Source organism: Calypte anna, chromosome 19 (assembly GCF_003957555.1).
Source record: "Calypte anna isolate BGI_N300 chromosome 19, bCalAnn1_v1.p, whole genome shotgun sequence".
NCBI lineage: Eukaryota > Metazoa > Chordata > Aves > Apodiformes > Trochilidae > Calypte > Calypte anna.
The window spans coordinates 111,032-137,162 of record NC_044264.1 but is presented as its reverse complement, the minus strand read 5'-3'; the positions used below and the strand labels follow the sequence as shown (position 1 = coordinate 137,162).

The window sequence follows — 26,131 nt, the reverse complement described above, 5'->3', positions numbered from 1 at the left end:
GGTGACCTCTATACCTAGAGACATCTGCAAGGCAGATTTCCAGCAAGCTGTGACTGTGGGTGTATTGGAGGCATTTCCTGGTGGTCAGCCTGAATGGCATCTTTTAGTGAAGCAAAACTGTTGGGAGTATGACTTTTGGTGGTTTGACAAGGAGTGTCTGAGGTGTTCTGGCTTGGGCATTCCAAAAGTTGCTGCCAGACCACTAGGAGAGGCCAGGCAGGACCTGCCCAGAGTTCCAGGGGAGCAGAGCAGAGGGCTGGTTCCTCAGAGCTGGTAGCTCAGAGGCTTTTATCATGAGGCAGGGATTTTGGAGGGTAAGGAGTATGTTTCTGATTGAATGGCATCAGGAAGTTCTACAGGATTTTCTGTTCAGATTTTATTAGATCATACCTGCTTTTTTGGTCATGTTTTATCCCCTTTGCCATTCAATCATGCCAAGGAAAAAGCAGGACCCTCCTCTTCCTCTTTCCTCCATTATTTCAGTGGATGTAAGAGTCTGATGTTACTCACATCTTCTGTGAGACTGAAAATCCCCCCCCCCGGTAGGATCTCAGCCCATCAATATCTGACAGAGTTATAGATACAGGGGCAGGCTCAGGCACAGAATTTTGAAGCCTTCAGAGACCCACAGCTCTAGACATGAAGAAGAAATCCTTTCCTGTGAGGGTGGTGAGACCCTGCACCAAGTTGCCTAAGGAAGTTTTGGCCGCCCCCTCCCTGGTAGTGTTGGGGACCAGGTTAGAAGGGGCTTGGTGGGAGGTGTCCCTGCCCATGCAGGGAGCTGGATCTGGATATCCTGAAGGTTCCTTCCAACCCAAGCCATTCTGTGACCTTCAGTAACATCAGAAGCCCCTGTTAACACCACCACAGAGCAGTGAGGCAGCTTGGGCTCTGCACTTTGTTTCCACCCAAGTCCTTGGTACCTCCTTGGTGTTGGTAACTGCTTGTCTCCTGATCTGTTCTGCTGCAGCTGCCTGGAAAAATACATGGAAAAGGTATTGATTTTTTTTTTTCTTTATGGCTGTTTTCTCCTCTGCTGAGATCTGTGAAAGAGGAAAAACAGAAGCTGACCTGTGTTTCTTCCTTTGGTGACAAACATGCTCAGCACCCAGATTAAATGAGAGGCTGGGAAATCCTGAGCTAAGAGGCTGCAGTGAAAGGAGGGGAAAAAAATGGATTTGCTGTACATGATTACCACACTCCATTTGCTCAACCCCCTGACATGCAGGCAGAAAAGGGGGAGTGAAGCCAGTTAATTTCTTTAGTGCAGCTGGTGGAGCACCTGTCACCACCAGCATGGAGCTCCCATCAGGATGTCTCCACCAGAGCTGCTCTGTACAGCCTCAGTCTCCTCTTTCTGGCTGCAGAGGGAAGGGCAGCCCCAAGCCATGGCTGCCAGGAGGCTGCCCACAGCCCAGTCCTGGTTCAGCCCTGATCTGGAGTGCCTCAGGTTTACACCAGCCCCAGGTTCCCCCTTTGGGTGGCAATGAGGGAGCAGGAGCAGCCAGCAGATCCACGTGAAGCCCTGGCTCCCTGCTCCAATGCAAGCTACTCCTGTGCCCCATTCCTTGTGCCATGTTGTCAGTGTTCTGGTTGCTGTCCTTTTCCTTTAGCAGCCTGCCCTCAGCTCATCACACAGAGCCTGTTGCTGGGAGGATGGATGAACTTGTCAGGATGCATCAGGAAGCTCAGTGCCTTGCCTATTTTTAAGCTGTGCCAGCCCTGTCCCTGTGCCACTCACTGGGCCCTTTCTAGGTTGATGTATTATTATTGCTCCCCTTCCCAGCATCTTCCCTTTCACTCACTGCAGCTGCAGCCCAACAGGAGCCTTTCCAACCCCAGCTCTGAGTTTCTGCAGCAATCTGTGTTATTAATCCTGTCCCAAAGCTACCCACTTCCCAACCAAAAGAACCTGAGTTCTGTTAGAACAGGACACACTCCCTGGAAGCAATCCTTGATTTTGGCAGCTTCTTCCACTGCTCAGAAGGTGAGAGGTTGTACCCAGGTCTGATGTTCTGCAGCTGCTTTTTTTAGGGAGCTGGAGGCACAAGTGCACCAAGCAGTTTGCTCAGCATCCTGACAGGATGTTGGGGAGGAGGAATCAAAGTGTCTCTTCCCAAGTGGAAGTGGCAACCACAGTTAGGTGCTGGAGGATGGCAATGGGCAATGTGGTTATACTCTGCACTGCTTGATTTAAAAACTCTTGTCTAATGAAGGGCATGGAAGGCACACTTTGAATTGGAACCTCCAGCCCTGCTGGCTTTGCTTTTTGGGAAGTGTCTGGAAAACAGGTGCTGTTTGCTGGGACCAGTATGGCACAGTCCAGTAGCAGTCAGGGGTATGGCACTACTCTGCAGTAGGATTAAGACAGCTGGGTTGGGCTTCTGCAGTGAGCAAAAGGAGAGAAAACCAGCCATGGATTTCTTTGATTTGTTTCAGGGACAGAAATCTTTGCCTGAACTCAGTGCCCATGTGCATGGCCCTCTTGGCATCCTGTGGTACCAGCTCAGTGCCTTTGATGGAGTTTGACTCAAAAGTCCTCAAGGGAAATGTGACAAAAGCCCAGTTAAACAGACTCTGAATCCCTATGCAGTGAAATCCCAGGGTGTGAAATCCCAGGTTGTGGGTTTTAGGCATTTCTTGGCCCTGTTGTTCCAGCTGCTGGCAGCTTTCTGTCCTCCTGAGGCTGCGGCTGCTCATGAGGGTGCTGGCCATGATGGAAAATACAGCTCTGTAAAATAGTGCCCATTTCCCTCCTTTGTTTACTAAATTGTTCATGTGTTTTGGCAACTGGCTTCAGCCAACAGAGGTTTACTGCCCAGAAGCCTCTGGGAAAGATCAGACAGGGAGGAATCTGCTGGAGGGTGGCCTCAGTGGTGGTTGTGCTGGGATCTCTGCCTCAAGCACTGCTTCAAAATGGGGGTTTTGTAGTGGATTGCACAGAATTCCCTCCAGTGAGATGAAGGGAGGAGACAGATCCCTCATCACAAGCAGGGATTGCTCCTAAAGCCACTGATCTCTGTCCCTCCAGCCCCAAAGCTCTTGTCTGCTGAGACACCTCTTGATAGGCAAAAAACCTGAGTTATTTGCAGGCTTAGAATGACCCCATTGCTGCATTGTATTGTTGGTTGTAAAAGTGTAGCAAGACGAATCTTTCTTCAGGGATCGTTGCCTCAAGGTCTAACTCGGTGTCGTGATACAGACTCGTGAGCCGTGCTCTAAGTCTATTGCCCACAAAGTGGAACTAGCAAGATTGGTCTGCTGCTCAATGAGCTACCAGCACGCTCTCTTGACTAGCTTGGGAGTGAGCTAGTCGGTGGGTGTGAGCCTCACCTTTTATTGGCCCCCTGGTCTTGCACATGCTCAATAGGAGGCCTGCCCTAATGGGGGCACAGGTGGATTTGATACCAGCTCACACCCACTTCTCGGTAATTAGAGGCGTCTGATTGCTTTGTTCCACTACATAAAAGTTAAGTGATGTTAAGTACAGCAAGCTGTAAAAATTAGAACATTATTTATTTCCTAATATGCTTCTCTGTTACAAAGACCAGAGCCTGACATGTTTAAATAGCAAGCAAAGAGGGCTTTTTGGAAAGCTGCAGGGTCCTGAAACCCATTTGTTGTTTTAGTTATGTGTGAAACTTAACATTAAATGTGTTGGCAGCATCTGCAAAAGCTTTCTGTTAAGTACAAGCTTTCCCTTGGAGTCTTGTGCATGGTGGTGCTGCACAAGGGTCTTCTTCTTGTCCTGGTACTTACTGGAGTTTGGGCTCCTGAAAAGAAAAATCCATGGAGCTCAGCCCTTTCGGGGGCTGCGTTGTTGGAGAAATTGGTGGGACAGACATCTCCCTGCTTCCCCCTCAAACTGTTGGGGCAGATGGAGCTGAAGGCAAGAAGGGAGATCTGGGTTTTCTTCTGGCAGAGGGTGGAACAGAGCATTTCTGGGTTGGATATTGGGCAGCAAAAACTCTTTCAAAAGCCTCATGAGGCTCAGGTTGTGCTGGGAACTGTGCAGCAGTGCTGGCTGTACTGAAACCTTCAGTATCTGCTGGCTTGGACTGAAAGCATCTTGAGAATAATCTCTGTAGAGCTCCTGAAATGGAGCAGAGCTGACCTGGAAAAGATCCTGACCACTCATCTGTTATCTGAAATTTGTCTTCTCTTTCTGATGTAGCTCCCTAACCAGCTGAGGTGCTGTGGAATTAGAGCCATTTTACACAGCATAAAGACTGAGCAGCTCTGGAGCATGTAGTTTAATATTAAGCAGTCTTAAAAATACTTCAGAATTTTAGGTGCTGTCACACTACATGGAAATGGGTTGATAGGATCTAGGAGAAATATTTTGGTTTGACAGAAGAGGAAATGATGGGGTTAGAAGGAGTCAACCACATTTTTATCTGTTGGAGGAGCCCATAAGAACAACCAAAAAAAGTTGTACAGCTTCTGTTCTTGAAAGGCAATTTGGGCAAATTTCCTCCCTTGCAGGAAATAACAAAGTGGTTCCCACCCTGTGCCCTTCGAGGAATGAAAACATTCCCAATCTTGAGAAAATTCCTGGGAAACAGAACCATTTAGGAGCTCATGTTTAGTCAGCAGTTATCACCAAATGGGAAGAGACAAAAACAATCTGTTCAGTGTGGGGTTATCATTAGTGGAAAGGGACTTAAACAGGGATTTAGATGCTCTTGAGCCACGTTGGCTTAAGGCTGTGTACTACATTTCACCACCTAAGAGAATCTGAAATTTATGAGTAGTGTACGTTTTACAAAGAGTGAAATTTTTGCTTAAAAAAAAAAACCCAAACAATTTTAAAATTTACAGCTGACCTGCTGCCACCTGGAAGCTGAGCCTCATGGAAACCAGAACCTTGAAGGCAGTGCTCACTGTCCCCAACTCTTGTCCTTCAGACAGAACTCTCTGCCAAAATTTGGGAGGCCATTTCAATTCCTTTTTCTGCTCACTACATAATCCCCAGAAGTCACTTCTCTCCCCAGCAGGTTCTCAAGTCATGTGTGGTCTGATTCCCCATGAAATCATCTAAATACAGTTCAGGATGAGCCCCTCTAGGCCTCTGTTCCCATCTGTGCAGCAGAGATAAAGCAGAAATTGAGAGAAATGTTTTAAAATGCAAAGAACAAGTAACTCCCATGAGCTGGGGACAAGACAAGGGCTTTGGTGGGAGGGATTCCTTTTATCCCATAGGGGGATGAACTACAAGGAATTTCAGAAGGCAAGTTCAGTGTTTAGGGCTCATCTGTCAGCACTGCAGGTGAGTTCTCCGTGCTCATGAGACAGTAATGGCAAAATTCACTTTTTCTCTATATATTGTGTATCTTGTAAAAATGCTGACTGGATGAAGTGGTAAGGGACAGGGCTTTTCAGAGTTTTAGTATTCTGTGATAGCTTCGCACTGTACCATGGTTTACTTTCTGCTGCTAAAGCTGAGGGCAGCATTGCAAGGTGATGGCTTTTCTCCCTCTGATCACTCTTTGACACTTCAAGCTCAGTTACAGCATTCAGAACAAGGGAACACCCTATGCAGAGGGTTACCAAGGATAATGCTCTCCAAAGGAACCTGGGGCAGCCCCTGCATCAAAAACATTTCCATTTACAGCCTGGAAAGGCACAGGGGCTTCTATGCATATTGGAGACAAAGTTTCTGTGAGGCTGGGGTGAAGTTAAGATCTGGGTCTGTTTATCCTGGAACACGTGTCTGAATCCAGCAGCTTTCCAACAAAAAAAGCCTGGGTCAGGCTGGTGAAGAGCCAGAGAGGAGCTGTAATGAATCAGGATTTTCCAAGGGAAAATGATGTGTTTCGGTGAGAAGTTCTTCCCTGGCTGGACTTCAGGCCATGATGGTTCCTGTGAACCTTTGGCACGTGGTGGCAAAATCCTGCAATCCTCTGAGGTACCAACCTCTGCTCTTTCAGTTTCTTTGTTATTTGAAGTTAGCAGAGCAAAACTGGAGAAGACTTTTTTTTTTCTTTTTTTTTTTTTGTGGCTCTGATTTCATCTCCTCTTGGCCACAAACAGCTGGAGTCTGGTTGGGTAAAAGCCCTCAGAGGTGGCAAGGCCAAGGCAGGCCCAGGGGTGAGGTTTTCCCAGTGTCTTTACTAAGAACCCAGGAGTTCGGGAGGTCAGTGAGCATGCAAGATAGAAAGCAAGTCCCAAAAATCCAAGGGTGTGGGAGAGAGAAGTGATGTGGTGGTGATCTGAGGACAGAACTTCGTAAAATTTTGCTGCCTTTCCCTGGGTCCCCCCAGAGCACACAGGAGGTGCAGGATAAGACCTTGCCTGGTGACACTGCAGCCCCCCTGGGCTCCATCCAGTGCTGAGGAGCATATGTCTGGAACAGCAGCAGGAGCTTCAGGAGCTGAAAACTGAAAGACAGCTCCTTTTTTTTTTTTCTTTTTTTCTTTTTTCTCTTATTTTTCCTAATTTAATTTTTATCAGTGGTGACTGTTTACATTTCTGCTGTCAGCCTGAAGGACACCACTCAACAGCCCCTGTTTAAACAGCCTTGGTACCAGCTCAGGGAAGTAATTGCTGTGTCTGGATGCCTTTGGGACCTTCCCAAATCCTTGTCAATTAGTGTCAGCAATCTCACTTGGCATGTCCCAGCAATTGTCAGATTTGCTGTCAGACAGCCCTGTGAATGGGTTTCAGCTTAATACCACTGTGCAGGACAGTTATTAATGTCCTATCTCTTTAGAAACTGTTAAGCAACAGCAAGAACTTGGATTTAATGGGCTGGTGTGTTTTTAGGAGCCTGTTTCTTGGTTAACTGCAGCTCTCATGTGTCACTTGTTTTCTCTCCATCAGGGTGAATCAACTTGTGATGCCTCCAGCCTCCGTGAAAGTCTGAGATGGTGAGTGACCTAAAGTTTAAAGCCACCCATTCACTCCCAAACCCCTGTCAACCCTTTTTTTTTTCCTTGAAAGCTGGAAAGCAGTTAACCTTAGACAAAGGTCTGCACCTTTGTTACCCTCAATTCCTATTGGAGCAAATCAAGATCAGGGAAACCAGGGGTCAACAACTGAAGTGTCCTTCGTTCCATGAAGTTGCTTCCAGAAATTCCAGAAATTCTCCTTTCTTTGAGCAGCTAAGGCCATGCAACCCCTTCTCACCTCCACCCCCAGCAGCTGCACCCGGCCAAGCCTGGTGGTTAATCCACAAAACCTGTACTGCTCTTACTCCCAACATCAGCTCACTAGCAAATGACCATTACTAGCATCATTCCCAATTTTCTGCAGGAAAAAAAAAAATGCTTTCTGGCAGTGCATGAACTTGCATGTTGTTGCTAGAACTGTCCCCACTGCAGCCCTTGATCCGGGGTGACAAAGCTGAGGGCTCAGCAGCAAACCAGAGGTAGAGTCCCACTCCTGCTGCCTCTGCTTCTCCCCCGTGCTGCTGCTCTTCTTATCACTCCCCACCAGCCCCAGCATCACAGCTCAGAGCTGCAGTGATTGATAAACACTTCCTGGCATTTTACTGGAGCCAAAATTAATTAAAGCAAGTTTTTTTGAAGAGATTTCTCTCCCATAAATTAAAATGCATTGAAAGACTAATCATAAAATCAGAACTCGGCAACACACTTAAGAATGGCTTTTTGGGGAAAGGATTTAATACAATCTCTGGCATAGCAGATGTGTGATTTCCTCAGAGGGGAATTTATTCTGGGATAGGCTCAGGATGTAACAGACCTGTCTGTGCCCTGCAGTCTCTGGGCTGGATGTGTACTCACACATTGTCATTTATCAATAGCTGTTAGAAAGTGGTTTTGGGGGTGATATTTAAAAAAAAAAACAAACAACCAAAAAACAAGCCTCAACAATCTGGAAGCAAATATTAGGTGGTATTCCTGAGACTTGTCTTATAAAACACTGACCTCAGCTCCTCTGCACACCTAGGTTTCTCACTATACTTTGTTGTTATCTTTTGGTCCAGTTTTGCAGAGGTTGAGAGAAACTAGGCCATCATTACAGGAAATTCTTCTATAACCCAGCAGGTGCTGATCTTTAAGGTCAGGGCCAATTTCCTGCATGACATGGAAAAAAAAGAACCTCTCTCAGGAAATCCTGCTCCGAGAGAACCAATCCAGTACCAATCTATACCAGTCTATTCCTGTGACCACCCCATTAACCACCATTTCTCTTCTTTGCAGTTGCCAGTGAAGAAAATGACTTGTGGCCTCCTGCTCCCACCACCAGTCCCAAACTGGAAGCTCTTCCTTACTGGAAACCAGTGGATCCTTCAGCTCCACAGCACCTTGGAAGGCTCATCCAGCACCAACTCAATCCTACCACTCCAGCCTGCAGGGTCAGGCACCAGGGGATGAGCAGGGCAGCCTGGGACACCAGGACTTCTGGAGCACAAGGAAATTCACCAGGCCCTCTGACCATCAAAAGCAACTCTTCCACTGGACCCACCATGTGCTACCCAAGTGAGTGACCATAGCTTGTGTAAATGGTTTTTAGTTGTAGCCAACAAAGTCTGCATTGTTCTAGGGCAACTTCTGTCCTGTTGAAAGCTGCTGTTGTGTCAGCAGTCCCTCACCAGAGACTGCACTAGTTGGGGACCTATTCTGTACATCACCTTTTCTTTTACACTGAAGGCTCAATTCAGATTATTATTTTTTATTTAAATATGTCATAAGATGCTTTATCTCTGCTGGAGACATTAGGTAACAGATATATAAATATATATATTTAGATATAGAATTTTTATTTAAACATTTAAAATCTGGAGCTGCCTGTACAAGCAGACCAGACACAAATAACATCCACAACTCTCCTCAGTGCCCCAGTATCAGGCCCTGCAGGATACCAGGTGGTACCTGTCACCTGAGCTATGGGACAGAGGAGAGACTTCCACTGGGTGTGCTAGTGGTTGTTAACAGAAAGCCCAGAAGAACTTCAGAAAGAAATACCTTGGGGGCTCTAGGGTTTGCTCAGTATGCTAAAATTCAGCCTCACCTAAGGGGTTGACAGGTTTTTTAAATGCCAAAATCCATCTGGGTGAATTGCTTTTACCCAGGGCTGGGTAAATCCTGCTGTGGCAGTGACATTGTGTTTTGTTTACATGCATATCAAACGTGGTGTCAGTGCTCCCTCTCCTTCTCCCAGTATTCCCAGAGCTGGTGGCTGAGGCTCTGCTGGAGCTGTTCCCTTAGGTTCACTGCACACCCAGGCCCCCTCCCAGGATCCCCCCCTCTCCCTGGGCTCTCAGTTGGTCACTTTTAATCTTTCTGAAGATGGATCTGAATCAATTACTGACCTTGTGGTCAGTGTCAGCACTGTGTGGGTCCAAAGCACAGAGCTGTCACCAGAACCTTGTCTCCTGCACTTCCCCCCCCAGAGCAAGCCCAGTTCATACTGGGTCAGCTTGATGCTGCAAGGGTGTGAGGAAGGAAGGAGAGCAGGGATCCTGGAGAAGAGTCAGGATTGCAGAGACAGGGTACTGGGTCAGGGAACTCCCTATTTCCTTCTTTCTGTTCAGGTGCCTCCCCCAGTTTAGATGCTCCCCTCCAGCACCCATCTCAAGGAGGTGACTGCTCCTCCTGGGCTCATATTTCAGGAGTGGCTGGAGTAAGTCTACAAGGAGGAGTAAATCAGCAAAGGAAAGGCCAAGGTGGGACTGGGCACCAGTTAAGTCTGGAAGCTGGCTGGCCTGACTCTGCTCAGTGTGTCCAGAGCCACAGCAAGGTACTGGCAGAACCTTTGGGGTTTTTATCCCCACTCCACCTGTGCTAGGACCTTCAGTAGAGGTGGTTGGTAACTCCAGTGACCAGAAATGATCACTACTGACTGTCCAGGTGACTCCTGTAACAGTGTGAGCTTTCCTCCTCATGGAACTCCACAGCACTCTTCTGCAGAGGTTGTTCTGTCACCTGAAATACCTTAAGCTTTAAGGTTTGGCTCAACAACTAAAGCCAGGAATTTTCCTCAAGTGCCTGAGCATCCTCTGGAGAACAGCAAGTGGGTGCTAGAGATAGTAAAGCAAAGCAGATCCAAAACTATGCTTTATTTCCAACCCTGTGCCACTATTTGCACTTGTAGGGGAAACACCACCTCCTTTAGTTTGGGAGCCAAACACTTGGCTTTAAAGGCACACGAATTTCTGACTCCCATTAAGAAATCTCTTGTTAAGCTGTTCAAAAAGAAACAAAAAGCAACCCAGCAATCAGTCAATCTCAGAGACCAAAGCTAATCAGCCACATTTCCCAAGTTGCTGTTCTGAAAGGCTCTCTCTGTTGTGTAGCATTTATTGTCAACAAAATGAAGCATTCCTCCTAAAGTTCAGAGATGAGGAATTGTCCTTAAACTTAATTCTCAGGAGCCAAGAATGAAAAGGGAACTTCAGTGTTTGAATTCACCAGCTCTCCTTGTTGGTGAGCAGCCCCAGTCTTGTTGGAGGAGCACAGTGCAGTGACAGGAGCTCAGCTCTGTCCCCTGGGCTTATGAAGGAAATTGCTGTGGCTTTCTGTTAAATGTGGGAAGAGGGAAGGGAACAAGCAAGGTAGAGAGGAGCAAATCCTACCTGCAGCACTTCCACACCAAGGGATTCCTGGCTCAGAGAGGGAAGCCAGAGCAGCAGCAGCTATGATGGCTCAGAGGAGAGGAACAGAAGGGAAAAGGAACTCAGCCCTTCCACCTCCTGCAGAGGTTGCTGGCCCAGACCTGAATGGCCAGAAGCTGAAAGGTTCTGTTCCTTGGTGAGTGGTTCTTGGTTCAGCTGTGAAGAACTGTTAAGTCAGCGCTCCTAGAAAGGTGTTTGGTCTGTCAGAGGGAAACCAGTTCACTTAGACCAAGGGGGGCTGTAGATGAAGGCAATCAGAGCTACATCAAGCCTAGACACAAAACATCCATGTCAGCAAACAGCAACTGGGCTTGTGTTGCCCTGTAAGCCCCATCCCAGGATTTTAACACAATCTCAACATAGATTTCCCAGGACATTGGCCATTTCTGCCAGTATTACCATGGGGACAGTCACTGCCTGGCCTTGGATCTCTGCTGAGATGCTGTATAAAAAAAGCCACGTTGTGTTTCTGTACTCTTGGAGAGGTCAGCAGTTCCCCATTATTTAAAAAAAAAAAAAGACTCCCAGTACTGCATTATGCTGGTGCTGGACTCTGCACTTGGTGTGCAATATTCTGCTGGTTTTCCCTCTGGCTCCATTTTTTGCAGCTATGGATGTAACCAGGCTTGGAAGCTGTCAGGGCCAGGGGGTTGCTGACCTTGTGAAGCAGTGGAACAATTTCTGGTCTGTTCATAGGAAGTCTCTGGAATGAGAAGTTGAGTATGGATGCACGTTACTTATAGCCAAGCTGAGTTAAAATTAGTCATTAAAATTATCACTCATTAAAATTAGTATTTCTGGTTTTAGGAAGAAAGGCTGTTAATAGGAAAAGAAAATTAGTTTTTAATAACCAATCCACATAATTTTAGTACCCATCACACTGAAGGAAGCAGGATTCCAGCCCTGTCACTTACAGAAGTGGCTGTTCAGGTCATCAAGGTTATGTCTGTAGCTTTGAAACTTCACTACAAAATCAAGTAGTCCCAGTAAGGATGGGAATACCTTTAAAGCCCCTGATCTCTTGCACAAAAATCACTTTATGTGAATGTCTGCAAATTACAGTACCTAAACAGGAGCCCTTGAATGCATTTAAAAACATATGGGAAAATCCTACCAAAAGGCAGGGAGCTCCACTCCCACCTTCCCTGTTCCCTGCAGGGCAGGGAGCCAGGTGAGAGAGAAGGTGTTCAGGTTATCAGCTGCTGCTGCTGCTGTGTCTTGTCCCCATCTCCCTGCTCCCTGCTGCCTCAGCCTGCTAGATGCAGCCCTGCAGTGTTCATCAGGGTGTCCCTGCTGCACCAGGGAGGGTGCAGGATGCCCCTCAGTAGCTTCTTCTACTCCACTCCATAAACATTTATTTTTTTTAAGCCATCAGTTAACTCCCTCCACAGCCAATGCTGCATTTGATGCACCCATCACAGAAGCAATTAGGAGGCTTGTACACAGCCAGGGGAACAGTGCTCATGGGAACTGTGCAGAGAGGGAAGAAAATTACCCAAAAAAAGCGCAGCAAGCTGCCAATCCATCCAACTGCAAAGCCTCCTGTGCCATCACTCAGAGCTGCAGCCTGGCTGAACCCCAGAGCCTCTGCCCTTTCACAGAGTAGCCGAGAGAGAGCCTCAGGGTGACTGAACCCTACAGAGGAGCAGCTCTGGAAAGCAGGGTTCCTCTCTGTCCTAATTCTGTGTTTTCTTCTCCATTTGCTTTCTTGTTTGGTAAAGCAGCACTTACAATCACTTTTTGCTACGTGATGTACGGGAGTATAGAGAGTATCTTCTTGTTATACAAGGGAGGAGTATAAAATAGTTTTCTGATTTCTTTCAGAAGCAAATGACTATTTTATTTTTTAAGAGCAATTGATTGTGAATCTCAGAGTATATTAAAAAGAAAGAAAAGAGATAAGCCAAATATATACCTTTATGTAAATTAAGAAATAAAAAGTATTTAAAACACACCTCCTGGCTCCCTTTGTTGTGTCACCTCTGGCTCTAGTTCCACACTCCCTGCAGGGTTGGTCCCTGGAGCAAGGATGCCCTGAGCTCCACCAGGAGCAGCACTGGGAGCATTCTGTGGATGGCAATGAACCTGCCTGGACATCAGTCTGTCTGGAGATTAATTAAAAAAATAACACCTTGAGCTGGGAAGGTTGGAGGGAGCAGAGGATCCAGCCCAAGATCAGAGCAGGGAGTTGGTGGTGAGCAGGGAGTTGGTGGTGAGCACAGAGGGAGGGCAGGGAGCTGCTCCAGCCTCTTCCAGGGCCCTCACTGCACAGCAGTGACACAGCAGAGCTCTGAGTTCTGGCCTGATGGAGCCCCCTGATGTGGTGGTAGCTGTGGGCTGGGTGCTTGGGAAGCTGGGCAGAAAGAAGGCCAGGAAATTAATTCCCAAGTGGTAGCCATGGTTGCCCTGCTCCAGAGGATCTGTGCCAGTTGTCCCTGCCAGCTGCACTGGATGGCAGCATCTTGTAAAAGGAGGAGAATGGGTCTGGAGGGGAAAGGGGCTCTGGAGGGGGGGAAAGGGGCTCTGAGGGGGAAGGGCTGGAGGGGGGAAAGGGGCTCTGGAGGGGGGGAAAGGGGCTCTGGAGGGGGGGAAAGGAGCTCTGGAGGGGGGGAAAGGGGCTCTGGAGGGGGGGAAAAGGGGCTCTGGAGGGTTCTGCTGGTTCAGGTGTGCTGCAGCGCTCTTGTTCAGGTCTGCAGTCTTCTCCCTCTGTCTCCTGCACTCCCTCAGAGCTTCCCTGGAATGTCCTTTCCCTGCAGAGCAGCACAAGTGTCCAGGCCACCCCTGCAAAGGATTTGTCACATAAACAATCAGCCCTGATCTCTTGGCAGAGCATCTCGGGGCTTTCAGCTTAAGAGTGTAAATGACCTGATTAAGCACAGTTTGATCATTTCTGATGTCCCAGCAGCTCAAGCTTTGCAGCTCAGCAGCTTTAGCTTCCATCCACCACCACCAGCAGCTCAGGTGACTGTGCCACTCACATTTTATCATGGCCACACACACAGAGCCCCAGGTGCCTTCCCAACCCTCCCCACACTGTTCCTGTGGAGCTCCCACTCCCCCAGGACAGCAGCCTGGGTGCAGGGGGTGCCTGCACTGAGCACCCCAATACTAGAGCTGTGCCTCACCTGGGGCCACCCCAGCTTCTCCCCAGCTAGGTGCCACTGATGCTGCCCGTGGTCTGGTCTGATGGCTGCTGCTGCATTTGCCACGTTGGGTACAACAAGGTTTTGAGTCTACATGGTGTTCTTTCACTCCTAATTGACTCCCAACACCCCCCCAAGCAGCTCCTGTTGTCCCTGGCAAAAAAAAATCTATTACTTACAGTACAGTAATTCAAAATAAAACACTACATTTGGGAAAAAAAAAAAAACAAACCAAAACCTACACTTGGAAGGACACCATGCTTACCTCACCAGCTGTTGTCACCCTCCTTGGTGACAATATGTGCTGACTGACAGCTGCAAGGCCAGGCAGAAGGAAATCTCTGTTTGCCCCTGCCAAACAAACAAACAAAAAGAGCCAGAATGTGAGCTGGATGCAAGGGGCTCTGGTGCCACATGGCTGGTGAGCCCAGGCCACCTCCCAGCATTGCCAGGAGAGTCACTGCCCTGATCCAAACCAGCCCTAAACTGTGTTCCCATGATGGTTTCAGCCAATTCCTGTAGCTTTAGGACTTGTGATTGTAAAGAATTACACCTTAAGCAACCAGCAGGAAATGTCACCATGAAGTCCTTGATTCAACCAAGCTTTGGGGAGGACAGGTTCTCCTCTGCCTGAGAAAAGGAGGAAAAAAAGTAAAAACACAACTCACCATTCTGCATGCTGGACTTGCAGTGAAGTCTTTCTGAAGACCATAAGGTTTGTGGCTTCTGCCTTGTAGGTGTCACATCCAGGTGCATCCTGAGCCTGTCCCACACCGTATTTTACTTAAGTCTGGAACAGATGGAAATAAGCTTGGGACTCCTGTCCTGGCAGCAGCAGCAACCTCTCCACTTCTCTTGTCCCACACTCCAAAGCAGAAGCTGCTGCAGCTCTCTGGCAGAGGACTGGCTGCTGCTGGGTGCCTCAAACTCCTGCATTTGGTGCCATGAAGCATCTTGGGCACCACGGCCAAGTGCTTTGCTCTACCCCACTTTCCAGCAGGCAGGAACCTCTCACTGGCACAACCCAGGGCTCCTCCTGCATCACCAAGATCTCCCCCAACCCCAGGCTGGGGAACTGCAGACTCCTGAGCCTCCCCAAAGCCAGAATTGCTCTCTGGGGCAGACACCCCACCCACTGTGCAGGAAACACTTCAAGGCTCCAACCCATCACCTGCCAGGCCCAGGAGCAGGCTGATATTCCCATGGAAGAGGCACCATCCCAACTGGAGAGCCTGGTAGGGCCCTGGCACTGCTCCAGGATGCTCCCACAACTCAGCCAAGCTGCTGCCCTGCTGCACAGCCAGACACAGCCCAGCAGGTTCTGACAACACCTTCCCTCACCCAGCATACCCAGGTAGCCCCCCCCAACACTGTGCTCACCTTGCTTCCCCACCCACCACACCTGGATGCTGTTTCTCCTCTGGTTCTGCCCAGGCCAGTGGGACAACATCCCAGGATTGTCCTACTTACAGGCAGAGAAAGAAGGGAAAGAAAAAAAAAGGTTAGTGCAGCCAGGGCTCAGATTTGAAAGCCCTGCTCCCTGCCAGAGCATCTCCAGATCATTAACCACAGATGGCCCTGACACCCTGGCCTCTTGCAGGCTGCATTTGCATAATATACCAAAAAAAGCCATCACCCAGGAGACATCTGGAGGGGCTTAGCAGTGACTGAGGCTTTAACAAGGCAATGAACCAACTTTCAGCATTAAATGGCAGAGGCAGGGGCAGCACCCCCAGTGCCAAAGAGTCCCCTTTGAAGCAGCGGTGCCCTTCTCTGAGCCAAGACTGCCAATAATTACTGTTATCTCCTGGCCAGGAACAGAAGTTTGCAGCTCCTCTGCAGGCTGCAGCAGCCCCTACTCCAGTCAAGACCCTACAACAACCTTCAGCTTTGTCAGCAGCTTGGCAGAAAAGCTCCAGCAGGATGAGTCCCGCCCTGAATTGCTCAGACAAGTGTAGGGGCACCACACAGAGATGCAGCCACCACTCCAAGTTCTGCTCTGCATTGTCCTGGCCACCCACCTGCAGCCTCAGCCTCCAAACTGCTTGAGGACCTTCCTGCAACCCCTGCTAAGCTGGAGGCCAGGGGGGTGTGGGCAGGGAGCTTCCTGTCATCTGCTTGGTGACAGTCTTGCAGAGCTCTTTGTCACCTGCCATAAACTGTGGCACTGCTGAAGGGCATTTGACTCCCACAGTGAAGGTTCTGGTCCATCCACTCCATCTCATCTGGGATGGACAAGGGCTGTGTCACTGCTCCTCAGTCCTGTCTCCTGGGAAGGCAGAGTTCCAGGGAAGGCAGGGACAGGAGGGACATTCTCTGCCAGCCTGGGCACAGTGGCTCCACGTCCTCCCTGCTGTGCGCAGGAGCTGCTCCTCAGGACATGCAGAAAACCCTGCAGGATCCCTGCTGGGACATGGCCATGAGGACAGAGCTGCACCTCCCCAGGGGTCTGAAGGTGTTTGTGTTGCTGCTAGCAGCTGCATCCCAGGGATTTTTATGCCCTTGGAAGACAGAATCATGGCCAAAGCAGAAACAGAGCTATGGGCAAACCCAGCCCTTTCCATCTCTTCTCTCATTGCCTGCACCTTGACCTATGTCTGCTGGTACTGACCCAACCTTTGGGACCAGAGCCAAAGGCAAGGCAGGACCAGCCCTGCTGGACTGCTCCTCCAGCACTGGGACAGGAGTCAGGGCCAGCCACCAAACCACAAGGTGGTCAGCAGGTGATGGAGGAGGCTTTAGAGGCAACTACTACATGAGTAAGGTTTACACCACCTTGAGACTCAGCTCTCAACAACATCCAACCCACATGAAAGACCCCGGGCCTGGCCTCTCCACCGGGGCAATGCCATTTGGCAGCCTAGGGATCAATAAGGAGTTGCAGTTCCAAGCAGCCACCTTCACAGATTGCTGTAATCCTCAGAGAACAGGTCCCCTGCACAGCTGCACAGAGCCTGGCAGAGCAGCAAATCAATCAACCACTTCAATTCTTCCACTCTTTTATTGATGTCCCTGTGCTGTCACAGGGGCCATCACACCCCCTGCACCCAGCAGCAAAAAGGCAAGGAAACCAGATCATGGGAGTTACTGATGATACCTGAGTGGCCAAATTGGATAAATTTAACTCCAGAACATGCATGTACAAATTCATTTGACCCCAGGCATTTAAGAGAGTCAACATCTCCCAGAATGAAAAAGCTTTGAGTACTGCTGGGCCTGGGCAGGACAGAAATGTGTCTTCTGAACCTCCACAGTCCCAGCTACACCTACCACAACTTTCCAAGAAATCCAAACAAGCCTCTCACTTCTGCCTTGGGAAATTCTGGAGGCAGGAGGTCTGTGCTCAAAAGCACAGGCTCTTTGGCCCTGCAAGAGAAGAGAGAGTAAGCACCTACCAGAGCTTGGAGAGTCTGTGACCTCCTGAAGCTCCCTGTGCTCTAGACTGCACCATCCACACAAGTCAGACCTGCAGCTTTACAGCTCAGCATCATGGAAGGTTTATTTAAAGTTAGGAAGGACATAAAAACTACAGTTATATAAAATAGTCCTCTGAGCCACGGTAGCCATGCCAGGCCTGGGTGAGTCCATGGAGTTCACTCCTCCTGCACTGGAGTTGTTTTCACCTTTCTTTTCTTCTTGACTTTGCCCTGATGGTTGGCCTTGCCTTGCTTCTGCTGGGTCTCCTGGCTGACACTCCCCTTGGCTTTCTTTGCAGCTGGAGCCTGCTCGGCTTCATTGCCTGCATCACCTTTTCTTTTTCTGTTCCTATTCCTTTTTTTCTTCTTCTTCTTCTTCTTGTCAGACCCAGGAACTCCTCCATTAACAGCTTCCTCCCTGCTGCCTGCCATTGCCACCCCATTCTCTTTTCCACCTTTGTTTTTCTTCTTGTGTTTGCTGCTCCCAGCCATGAGGCCTTTCTTCTGCTGGGGGGTTTCTGTTTCCTCTGAGGCTGCTGCTTCTCCAGCTCCAGCTCCTGCCCCATTCTCCTGGATTCCTTTCTTGCGATTCTTCCGTTTCTTGGTCTCTGGCAGGAACCCTTTTTTCTTCCTCCTAAGGTTCTCTGCTTCCTGAGCAGGTTTATTGGCTGTCTTCTCTTTCTTGGGCTTCCTGCAGACAGAAAGCCAAAAATCAAGAGCAACTTAAGTTTAGAGACAGGGAGCAGGGTGATCCATGCTGCAGGCAGTCCCTGGACGGGCAGAAGCATCAGAAAGGTGCAAGAAGCAGAGGCACAGTGCAAGGGGTAAACATTATCCCTGGAGGATGAACATTATCCCTGGAAGTGGTGGTCCTCAGTCTGCTCAGGAAGAAATTGAATGAACAGGAGCCAGAGCAGGACTCAAGAAGACACACAAAGACTTGAGGAAGAGCCCTCATTCCACAGACAGCTAACACTGTCCCTACCACCTCCTTGGCCACCCCACCCGTGGCCCTGCCCAAGGTGACAGCTTCCAGCAAGGCCTTCACTCTGCTGATGATCCCAAGACGTTTTCCAGCAAGATTCCCCCCCAGAGCACCCCAGACCCACCTGGCAGCCTCTGTGTGCCTCTCAGACACTCACTGCTGCTGCTCTTCTCTGGCAGAGCCCATCAGCAACCTTAGCACCACCCACTCTGCTCTGCTCTGCACCAGCTCAGGCCTCAGAGAGGAGACCTGAAGGGGAACCAGGCTCTAATTCCATGGCCTGGTTTGCAGTGTAAAGGTTTTTTTGAGATTTTTACATGCTGGGGTCTTTTCAGGGATGAGAAACACTATCCTGACCAACCTGATGTTAGAACTTGCCTCTCAGGGCTTCCCCCAGGATCCTGTGCACACACCACACCTGCTGGGGTGGTTCCAACTCACCTGCACACAGATGGCACAGCAAGAAGGCACCAACAGTGAGAGCAGGCTGCACTCCTGAACCTCAGTGCCTCCCCCAGACACCATGCAAAAGCTCCTTTAGCAACCCCCCTCCTAGCTGCAGCCTTTACTGTCTCCTGAACCAGACTTCATCCTTCTGCCAGCCCTGGCAGGATGATGCCAAAGGTCCTGTGTGAGACTGGAAAAACACCTGTGTCACAGGGCTGGGTGAGGCCACTGTGCCCTCCAAACCTGTTCAAGGCATTAGAAGGGGCCACAGCAACAGCTTCAGCTGCTCTGTACAGCTCCTGCCTGCCTATGAGCCCTCTCATAGGGAGCCACATCCCTTAGAGCCTCTTGCTGGGCTGAGGTACCACAGCCCAGGCTACCCAGACACTGGGATGGCAGCTCCCAGCCATGAGCAGGGTACCCAGCAGTCCCTAATGGTGTGTGTGTCACTAAATACTGTCAGCAGGAAGGAGAAACACAAGTGCTGATTGCAAGCTATCAAGAGAAAGGAGGAAAAGATGCTACAACTGCTTTTCTGCCCTGGAGCAGAAGTCAAATCCAGCTGCCACTTAACACAGGAGCACTGAAGCATGAACACTGAATGCTCCCCAGCTTTCAGAGCTGCAAGGCAACCACCCCAAGCATCAGGCTGGGAACCAGACATTAAAGAGCCCAAAAATGAGAGGAGTAAAGGTCCCAGCATGTACTAGCTGGTATCCAGTCACTTCCCAGGACAGCTATTTGTTCCCTCCAGCCCCACATTTGCAGAATCAATCCCCAGGGATGTGGCAGGAGTTCAGTGACTCATCCAGCCTAGAAATTCCTCTGCTACTTTGGCCATGGCTCTTAAAGCAGGCCATCACTTGGGACTGCTGAAAGCAGGCACTGTATCCTTGGGTGCTCAGCTGTCTTACCTCTACTTGGAAGACACTCTCAGATATCAGGCATGGTTTCCAACCCTTCCCCATCCTGGAACCACGAGCCCAGCATTGTTCCAAACACACAAACCGAGAAGCATTTCAACCTCACCAACCTGGGAGAGCTTAATTTAACTCCAACTACAGCCTGAGCTCAGTGCTTTGACCTCCTTTCCCTTCCTACTTCCCCACATCAACAAAGACAAGTAGGACAGGCAGACAGTTCCCCCAGGCAAGCCAAGAAGCCCAAGCACCAGGCACACATACGTGTGGTTCAGCCAACGCATGACATTCCAGTAGAGAGAGTCGAGACGTGCAGAGCTCCGGATGCCCCCGGGGTGGTTTAGAGCTCCCAGGACTTTCTCCAACTCTGTCAACTTCACGTGCAGTTTCTGCAAGAGGCAAATCCAAAGAGTTAATCTGTAGAGGGACACTCACAGCAGCAGGGCACGGACCACTCTCAGGTGAAGATTATGGCAGGAATAACCAAGCCTGCTTGGCTTCGCTGAGCTGCTGCGCTGAGCCCACCCGCAACCCCAATTTGGGGTCAAAAAAGGGGTGAGTCTGACAAAATGGGTCTGAGAGCTAGAATTGTACTGGCAGGATAAGGACTGGAAGGTCCTTCAGTCTTCTCTCCTTTCCAGTCCACAGCAAAGGGAAGGGAGAAGAAGATCCATGACTATGAACCTATCTAAAAGCAAAGCAGCTGCACTTCAGTCTGGTTTCTGAAGGATGCACTTAGGCTGCCTCTACAGCTTCCATAACCCAGTGGATAACTTCAGTAAAACCAGACAGAACCAGACAGAACCAGGCATCTCAAAGGCTATTCAGCTCATACAAGAGCCTTGGAAATACTCTCTCTTCTCTACCCACTTTCCTACAGGCTGTGGTGTGAGCTCAGTGCTCACGAGTAGGAAACTGGGTTTCAGCAACTCTGCTGCTTGTGTTATTTTGCTCCAGTTGGGGACTTATTTTGTCACCTTTAGAAAACCTTCTCATGTTCAAAAACAAACAAACAAAAAAAAGGCATTTTTCGTTCATGAAAGCAAAGCCCCAGAACAAAGCTTCACTCCTACTCACAAAGCTTCTGAGGAAGTCAGTTTCTGGAAACTAAAATCCCTGTAAAAAAAAAATCCCTGTAATTGAGTGAGGACAGAGCAACAATATGGGACAAAACTCACCTCACCTTCACTCCATCCCAGGCTGTATTTCTGCTGGTAAGAAAGAAGGTGCCACATGCATTTGCAGAACCCTGCACAAATCCTTGACCAAGCTCTTGGGGATCAGCACACAAGTTATAGATCTTCAGCCACGAGGGCTTTTCTGCCCTCAAATTCAGCTAGGCATTCCCTCCAGGGGTGCCTTTGGTAAGGAATAAGGTGGGATGTGGCAATGGAGCAGCCACAAGGTCAAATATGAGGGTGACAATTAAGAAGAGGCCTTGGTAGCATTCAGAACAACAGCCATCTGCCACACCTGCACTCACCTGCTCTGTCACAGTTTTGAGGAGGAGATTCAACAGCTCCAAGGTCTTGGCAACTTTCTCTTTGTCAGGCTTCATGAGACACTTGCCAGACAGTCTCAGACTCTGCAAATTAAATGGGGAGGTGGAGAAGGAACACGTAATTAAAAATGGGGAAACAAATCACTCTTCTCAGGAGAAAGCAGCAAAATGAGTAACAATTGGTGCGATTAACCTTGCAGCAAAATAACTCTGGAACACAACACCCTGGAAATGCTCAGGAGGGGACATGCTGGAGGCTGCTGATGCTCAGGTTAACTCAGAAACAACTGGAAAAAATCAAAGCAAGCATACCACAAAATCACAGCCCTGCTGCTCTCCATACTTTCTAAGTCAGAGCACAACCAGGGACGTGTTGGTGCCTTCTGGAAAAAGGCAACATCCACCCCAGCCCCTGTCTGGCCCATCTGGAAGGCCAGGATGCTGCCAGACAACAGACTCACCTGAGGGACAGCAGCTCCTTGGCTGCAGGAGCTGGGATTTACACAAAGTGCTAATGCTGAAATCCATTAACACTCACACCCAGGAAATCCCAGTTGCCAGCACCAGAACAGGGCTTGTCAATCAACCTTAAATTCACTGAAATGGCTGAGAGAAAAAACAAAACAAAACAAACCACCATCTTTTTGTGTTCTCTTTATGTGCTGTGGGGTTTCTGAGGCACTGATAGGTCTGGCTTAGAGGAAAATCACTCCAAAGACAGGTCAAATGAAAGCCACAGTTATTTACAAGGGTGGAAAATAGCCATAAAAAAAAGCAGCTGGATCAAAGAGGCAGCCCAGGGGCTGAGGGGTACTGATCCTCTCTCTGCCTGCAGCCGGTTCCCATGGCCCTGCTCACAGAGTTTTCTCTTCCAGGTGAATTTCTGTGGGGATGCACACAGGGAGCTCTGGAGATTCCACGGATGACACCAGCAGGAGCTGGGATGTGCAGGGACAAGCACATGGCAGGCAGTGCTGGGCCCCATCCCAGCCAGAAAGTGACTGCACCTGCTTGGAGTCCAAACACATCACCCTGGCCACCAGGAAGGGTCCACAGCAGGCTCAGCACCCTCAGGAGGCAGCAAACCTCACTGAGGAGTCACTGCTCCAGACCCCTACCTTGTGGGGGGAGGTTGGAGGTCTCCAGAAGGTGCAATCTGTCCCACTGGACCACTCACTGCTTTTGCTCCACTCAGACTGGAAGTCATTTTAAGGACTCTTAAGCAAACCTTTTACCCATCTGTGGGAGGTGGCAAATAAAGGGAAAACCCTCACAGACAGAGACAGAAATCAGAAATCTACTTGCCCAAGCAAGCTCTTTTAGTAATGATACCCACAACAGGAAAATAATGATGGCCAGCAAGAGTGGTGTCAGGAACACCTTTAGCAAAAAAGGTGGGTAGAGAAGATAACATCTGCAGCAACAGCGGCCTGCAAGTAGAATTATTTACCATCTATAGAGGCTCCACACCCTGGGAGTACCTTTTTTAAATAATAGTGATTCCCTGACCAGGACACTCTCCTCAAACCCTGTATTAGAAAGCCACCTTGTTCCACTGGCTGGAATTTATACCACAACTTCATCTGACTATCAATAATTTGCTAATTACTCTCTCCTGATACAGACAGGTGCACTGAAACTCTATTCCAGAGCTGTCATTAACTTATGAGCTCACACACAATTCAGCAGCTGAAATGAGAAACAAACAGAGGATGTGTGAGTAAGGCAAAAATAAAATCAAATTTTCACATGTAGGATGTAACACCCCATGGGGCAAGCACACTTTGTTTATTAGGCTTGCCATAATAAATAAAAAATATTAATAATAATAACAATAAGCTAATGAATTATGAAAACAAAAAAGGCTGATTTGCATAAAAATTTTCTTTGCAACTTGTAGAACGAGGTATTACCAGGCTAAGAATCATTACTTGTGGGCAAAGTAACATTCAGAGAGGAACTTTAAGTTGAGATTCTTATTTTTGGGAAGTTTTGCACAAGTGAGAGAACATCAGTAGGGACTGTCAGCTCTTCAGAACAAGAGGAATCAGAGCAGGGTTGGGAGAAGGAGCCATAGCTGACACTTCCCCTTTTGAATACAACAAACATTTCAGAATTAAGAAGGTGTTAACAAAATGCATTTTCTCTTCCCTGGAGATGAGTGCTGTAGACAACTGCATTTAAATCACTCTGGCTTGACTCTGCTCTTGCTTCCCAGAACTCTCCTGGTGCTTTGAAGGGTTTGAAACCAATCCTGCTGAAGTTAACTCCTAAAACTCTGAACACCACCCTGAGGGGCTGATTCTCTGAAGTCCGCAAACAACTTTCAGGTGCTTGGGAAACTGGAGCAGGCATCTTGTTTGGGGTGCCAAAGCAAATTCATGCAGAGCTTGCAGAAGGAAAAGGGTGGCTTGCTCAGCTGGAGATGGAAGATAGGACCAGTCTAACACATCAGTGCTGTAAGACTAAACATCTATATTAAAACCAATGTTTTGCATGAACCTGGAAACACAAGCAGAGTTCCACCAGCATAAACAGCCAGAGGCAATCCTGGACAATTTAGGTGCTCCGCAAACAAATAACTCCCTGCTGAAATGGATCATTCCTAAACAGCTCTCAAAAGACCAGGAAGGAAAAAGGAAGAGGGTGGGAGTGGGTGGAGAAGCCAAATGAGCAGCAGCAAATTCATTCCTAGAGAATGCACCATTTTTCTTTCTCTACTCCAAGAGCTGAATGGATTTTCTTTCATCTGAACAGAATGCAGATAAAGTTTCCCAATATTTGCCTCTTCCCTTTCCCTTCTGCCACAAAGGGTGTAAAAGAAATTTTCTCCAAAGAGCACAAAACCACCAACACCTCTGCTGTGGTGTGGCTGAGACAGTCAAACCTCCTTAGAGACTTGAGTCCAATTCCTGCCCAGTTTGGTGTCACTCATTATCCTGAGCTCATCATCACTGCCCAGGAGTACTTTCCCATTACACATTCCAGGAGATGGGATCTTCTGTCAAACCTGGCTTCACCCTGTCCTCCTCTGGCAGGGAGTGGAGCACTTGTTTTGCTTTGGTTCCATAGAAGAAGTTGGTTTTGGACTGGGGCTGCTGGCAAGCCTTGGGGAACTGCTCCCCAGGAATGAAATCCCAAGTCTCCTCCATGGGACCTGGATCCCAAAGCAGCTTTCTAAAGCATTTGTCATAAACTTTCCCTACATAAGCTGCTGCCTGTTGTCTGGGTTCACACAGCAGATTGCTTTGGTCCACTCCCCTGTTCAGCTGGGTGAAACTAGAGCTGCCAGCCCAAGTGTGTGGGTCGATCGTTTTCCAGGCATATCACCATTTCATTTGGGGAATGTAGAAAATATCATCACAAAATGAAAGCAAAAGCTATTATGTAACAGATGGCAAACTGCAACACCAGGCAAAGCAGCATTTCAGTCATCTGCAGTATCCTTAAGAGCCTCAAACACTGATGAGATCACAAAAGATTTGCACAAGGTTGGCAAGTATCTCCATTTTACAGAGGAAGACTGAGGCACCAAGCAGGGGGGTTGCTTCCAGCTATGCTACAGGTGGAGGGCTAAGAAAAAAACCCCAGCAGAACCTGTCTAACCACCCCTTCTGGGATTCTCTGCCATGCTGTTTGCAAAGACACCCAACTCCCCCTTCCCTGCCCTCACCAGCCTAAGGGTCAAAGAACCAAACCAGCACTACAAGCAGAGCCCACATGGCTTCCAGTCAACAACCACACTTGCATCACTTGCTGATTATGTTGGGTTTCTCCCATTTTCTGCCTTTTTTTTAAAATTCTGCTTCCCTCACAGCAAAAGCCAATCCCACTTTACAGGGGAAACTCAGCCCCCCCCCCCTCAGTTCCAGCTCAGGCAATACCTGGGGTGGTTAACCACAGGCAGACATCTGAGCTCTCAGTGGAGCTGGGCAGATCATTTTCCAGAAGGAAAAAAATAGGGAGGCAGTTTTCACAGCTGGAACTCCCATCTCATCTCAAGCCAATGCAGCAGCACAGTTCCTGCCTCACCCTACATGGATTCAGCTGGAGGAGATGGGTTTGTTTTGGGATGTCAAACATGCTGCTTCCAAAAGCCTTTGGCTCTTTGTGGTGGAGTGCAACTCCTGGATCCAAGGTTCTCTGCTCTGATTTCTACAAGGAGGACAGCACACCCCTAGCATCCTATCAACCAGGGCTTTTTTTCCTTTTTCCTATCTAATACATAGAGGTATCCCCAACCACTGCTGGATCTGACCTTTATTCCACCCCTCACTACACTTCATCATTTTCCTAAAGTATAAAACAAGTTTGGTTTAAGAGCAGAGGAGAGTAAATACCTGCAGTAATTAAATCATCCAAGCAGGACAGAGGGCTGGCAAGCTACTTAAAACCACACAGCTGCACACCTCAGTTTCCCAGGCAGGATTTTAGTCTCTGCTCCCCTGAAACCTGCCATACAGAGTGCATGGGCACCTAGAGCCAAAGCCACCATCCCAGCTGGCAATGGCAAATGTGCTGGTGCAGGGAAGCAAGGATGGTTTCTGGAAGCCTCCAGATTCCCACCCACCTGCAACCTCAGCCTGGCTGCACCTCTGCCTTTCTCACAGATCCCACACTTAGCCCTGACTCCCAAAACCCAGCAGGACTCCCAGAGAGCAGAATTCTGCTACCAAGAGATGAGGTCTTTTCCCCATGGGGAGTCTGAACACCACTCATGCATTCCCAGCACATCCTTCAGCCTCTTCCATTGTTCAACCCAAAATCCCCTCTGTGGGATCAGCCTGGCAGATCCATCCCTGCTCTGGGAGCTGGAGGAGCCTGCCCAAGCTGCATTCTTCCTCCATCCTTCCCCATCCCAGACCTGATGCTGATGGATCAATGTGCAGACCCAGGGCTGAGCAGAGTGTCAAATGCCCTCTGCAACACCCTCCCTGCACAACCACCTCACCTCCCCTGTTACAGCTCAAGATTGCCAAGGTGGATTCTCTACTCTGGCAGCAAATAGCTCAGCAAAATAGGAGGTGCTGGAGTGTGTCCAGGGAAGGGCCATGGGGATGCTCAGAGGGCTGGAGCACCTCTCCTATGGAGACAGACTGAGAGAGTTGGGGTTGTTCAGTCTGGAGAGGAGAAGGCTCTG

The 26,131-nt window shown here is 48.9% G+C and overlaps 2 protein-coding genes across 3 annotated transcripts in view; one reads left to right on the top strand and one right to left on the bottom strand.

The window, feature by feature from the left end:
- LOC103536543 (protein spinster homolog 2) overlaps window positions 1-11,638 on the top strand; it is a 135,556-nt gene extending 123,918 nt beyond the window's left edge. For both annotated transcript variants that reach the window (XM_030462496.1, XM_030462494.1), the window contains 2 exons: window positions 6,823-6,869; window positions 8,166-11,638. In XM_030462496.1, the coding sequence (XP_030318356.1) occupies window positions 6,823-6,865 (43 nt within the window). In that variant the 3' untranslated portion in view covers window positions 6,866-6,869; window positions 8,166-11,638. The remainder of the gene's footprint in view (window positions 1-6,822; window positions 6,870-8,165) is intronic.
- Window positions 11,639-16,832: 5,194 nt separating this feature from the next.
- MYBBP1A (MYB binding protein 1a) overlaps window positions 16,833-26,131 on the bottom strand; it is a 56,901-nt gene continuing 47,602 nt past the window's right edge. Inside the window, exons 25-27 of the mRNA XM_030462529.1 lie at window positions 20,974-21,075; window positions 19,755-19,879; window positions 16,833-17,829 (exon numbers count right to left, since the gene is read on the bottom strand). Of these exons, the coding sequence (XP_030318389.1) occupies window positions 17,316-17,829; window positions 19,755-19,879; window positions 20,974-21,075 (741 nt within the window). The 3' untranslated portion in view covers window positions 16,833-17,315. The remainder of the gene's footprint in view (window positions 17,830-19,754; window positions 19,880-20,973; window positions 21,076-26,131) is intronic.